Here is a 1,728-nt window from a genome sequence, read left to right as displayed (position 1 = left end):
CAAATTTGTCCACCCATAGAATATCGACCTAAGGGAAAAAGCACATAAAATACACACAAGGTATTTACATTGGAAAACAATATTCATGTATACGTCATATAAGCCAATTAACAAAACTATGCATGTGTCAGTTTGTAAGAAAAGCTCTACACACAGAAAGTATATTAAATACTGAATAAAATATATTAAAGGGAACTCTATCCATAGGATACTTTTAAAAGCTTAATTGCAGTGGAGTACTCTCATCCTGATAAAATTGTTTTCATTGGATATTTTTAGAGATCCACAAGGGCTTTAGATTATTAAATGCTCTTTTACTTTTTATTTTTTTGAAATTATGTGTTCTCGCTGACTCAGCAGCCTTCATTGTTAATGTCATGGTGAACTGATGGATCTATTAACTTTTAGGTGCAGGTGTTTGGACTGTATTCTGGAGAAGAATTTCATGAGACTTTTGACTGTCCCATTAAAGTAAGTAAGTTTTGATTTTTCTAAGGATTTTCTCAGTGAAGGCCAAAGATTACAATACTTTGAGCACGATGTACAAAATACCATTCGATGCTATAAAGGAGCACAGAATGCATATTTTGTGATTGTGATCTCAGTCTGTCCTCAGGAATCTTCTCATAATAGGTGAGGTGATATACACTCCCTCTCTCCCTCCACCCCCCTCAATCTGTGATTAAAGACAAGTTGGTAAAAACAATATTAAGGAATCCAAGGCTGAGAGAAGTTACTTTTAGCTGTTCTTGTTAATGATGGCTTCATAGATGGAGTGATATTGACTAGGCTTTAATAAATCGACAGGGCAGATAGAGAAGCTGGCTTTCCATGTGAAAGAACAATGTAATAGAAATGGAGAGGCTAGAAAGTTCAAATTGTGTTCAGGAAGTGGCAAATAGTCTAGTTTAGATGGTGCATAAAATACTGACTTTGCAGAATTGCTGTATGGGCAGATTGGGGCTAGCTTTAGATTCAGGCTAAGGAATTTGGACTCCATCTAGTAGATAAAGAGAAATTATTGAATGTTTAAGAGCAAAGAAGTGACATAAACTGAGCTAAGCTTAAGGAAAAATCATATGGTGACTGTATACAGTATAGATTCAGAGGCTGATAACCACAAGGCAGGAGGACCAGTTTTAGATAACAGTTATAGTAGTTAAAGTGATTATTATAGTTGTTAAAGGAAGAAGTCATTTATTTCTTTCACTTGTTTATTTTAACATTTATGGATTGACAGTTAAAGGAGATAGGATCAGATAGTGTTTTAGAAAGCCAAATCTGCCAGAATAGAACGTGATTTAAGGAGAAGTGATTGGGATCAGAGACAATTTAGAAGGCAGGGCATTGCAGGATCTTAGTAAAAAGAGCAATAGTGAGTACAGGCATAGCTCAGAGATATTGAGGGTTTGGTTCCAGACCACCACTATAAAGCAAATATTACAAAGCAAGTCATAACTTCGTTGACGAAGGGTCTTGCCTTCAGTGTGTAAACAATGCAACACCTGGGAAACACAATAAAGTGAAACCCAGTAAAATGAGGTATGCCTGTATTCAAGATAGAGTAGAAGAAATGAATTTGGAAAGCCTTTGGGCGGTAGACTTAACAAGCCTCAGTGATGGGTTTGATGATGATGATGATGATGATGATGATGGTGAAAAATGAAGGAGCCGAGGGTAAATCTAGGTTCTTGCTTTGGCATTAATGTGTGGAAATACCATCTTGCA

At 36.1% G+C, this 1,728-nt stretch overlaps 1 protein-coding gene across 2 annotated transcripts in view; it reads left to right on the top strand.

Annotated features, from left to right (window-relative positions):
* Positions 1-1,728, top strand: part of VPS41 (VPS41, HOPS complex subunit) — a 167,008-nt gene that overhangs the window by 74,287 nt on the left and 90,993 nt on the right. The window contains exon 6 of one of the 2 annotated variants that reach the window (XM_006925337.3): positions 409-471. The exons of the other annotated variant lie outside the window; for it this stretch is intronic. Within the exon in view, the coding sequence (XP_006925399.1) occupies positions 409-471 (63 nt within the window). The remainder of the gene's footprint in view (positions 1-408; positions 472-1,728) is intronic. 2 annotated transcript variants of the gene reach the window in all.

This window comes from Pteropus alecto, unplaced genomic scaffold (genome assembly GCF_000325575.1).
Source record: "Pteropus alecto unplaced genomic scaffold, ASM32557v1 scaffold109, whole genome shotgun sequence".
Classification (NCBI taxonomy): Eukaryota; Metazoa; Chordata; class Mammalia; order Chiroptera; family Pteropodidae; genus Pteropus; species Pteropus alecto.
This window is presented reverse-complemented; position numbering and strand designations above follow the sequence as displayed.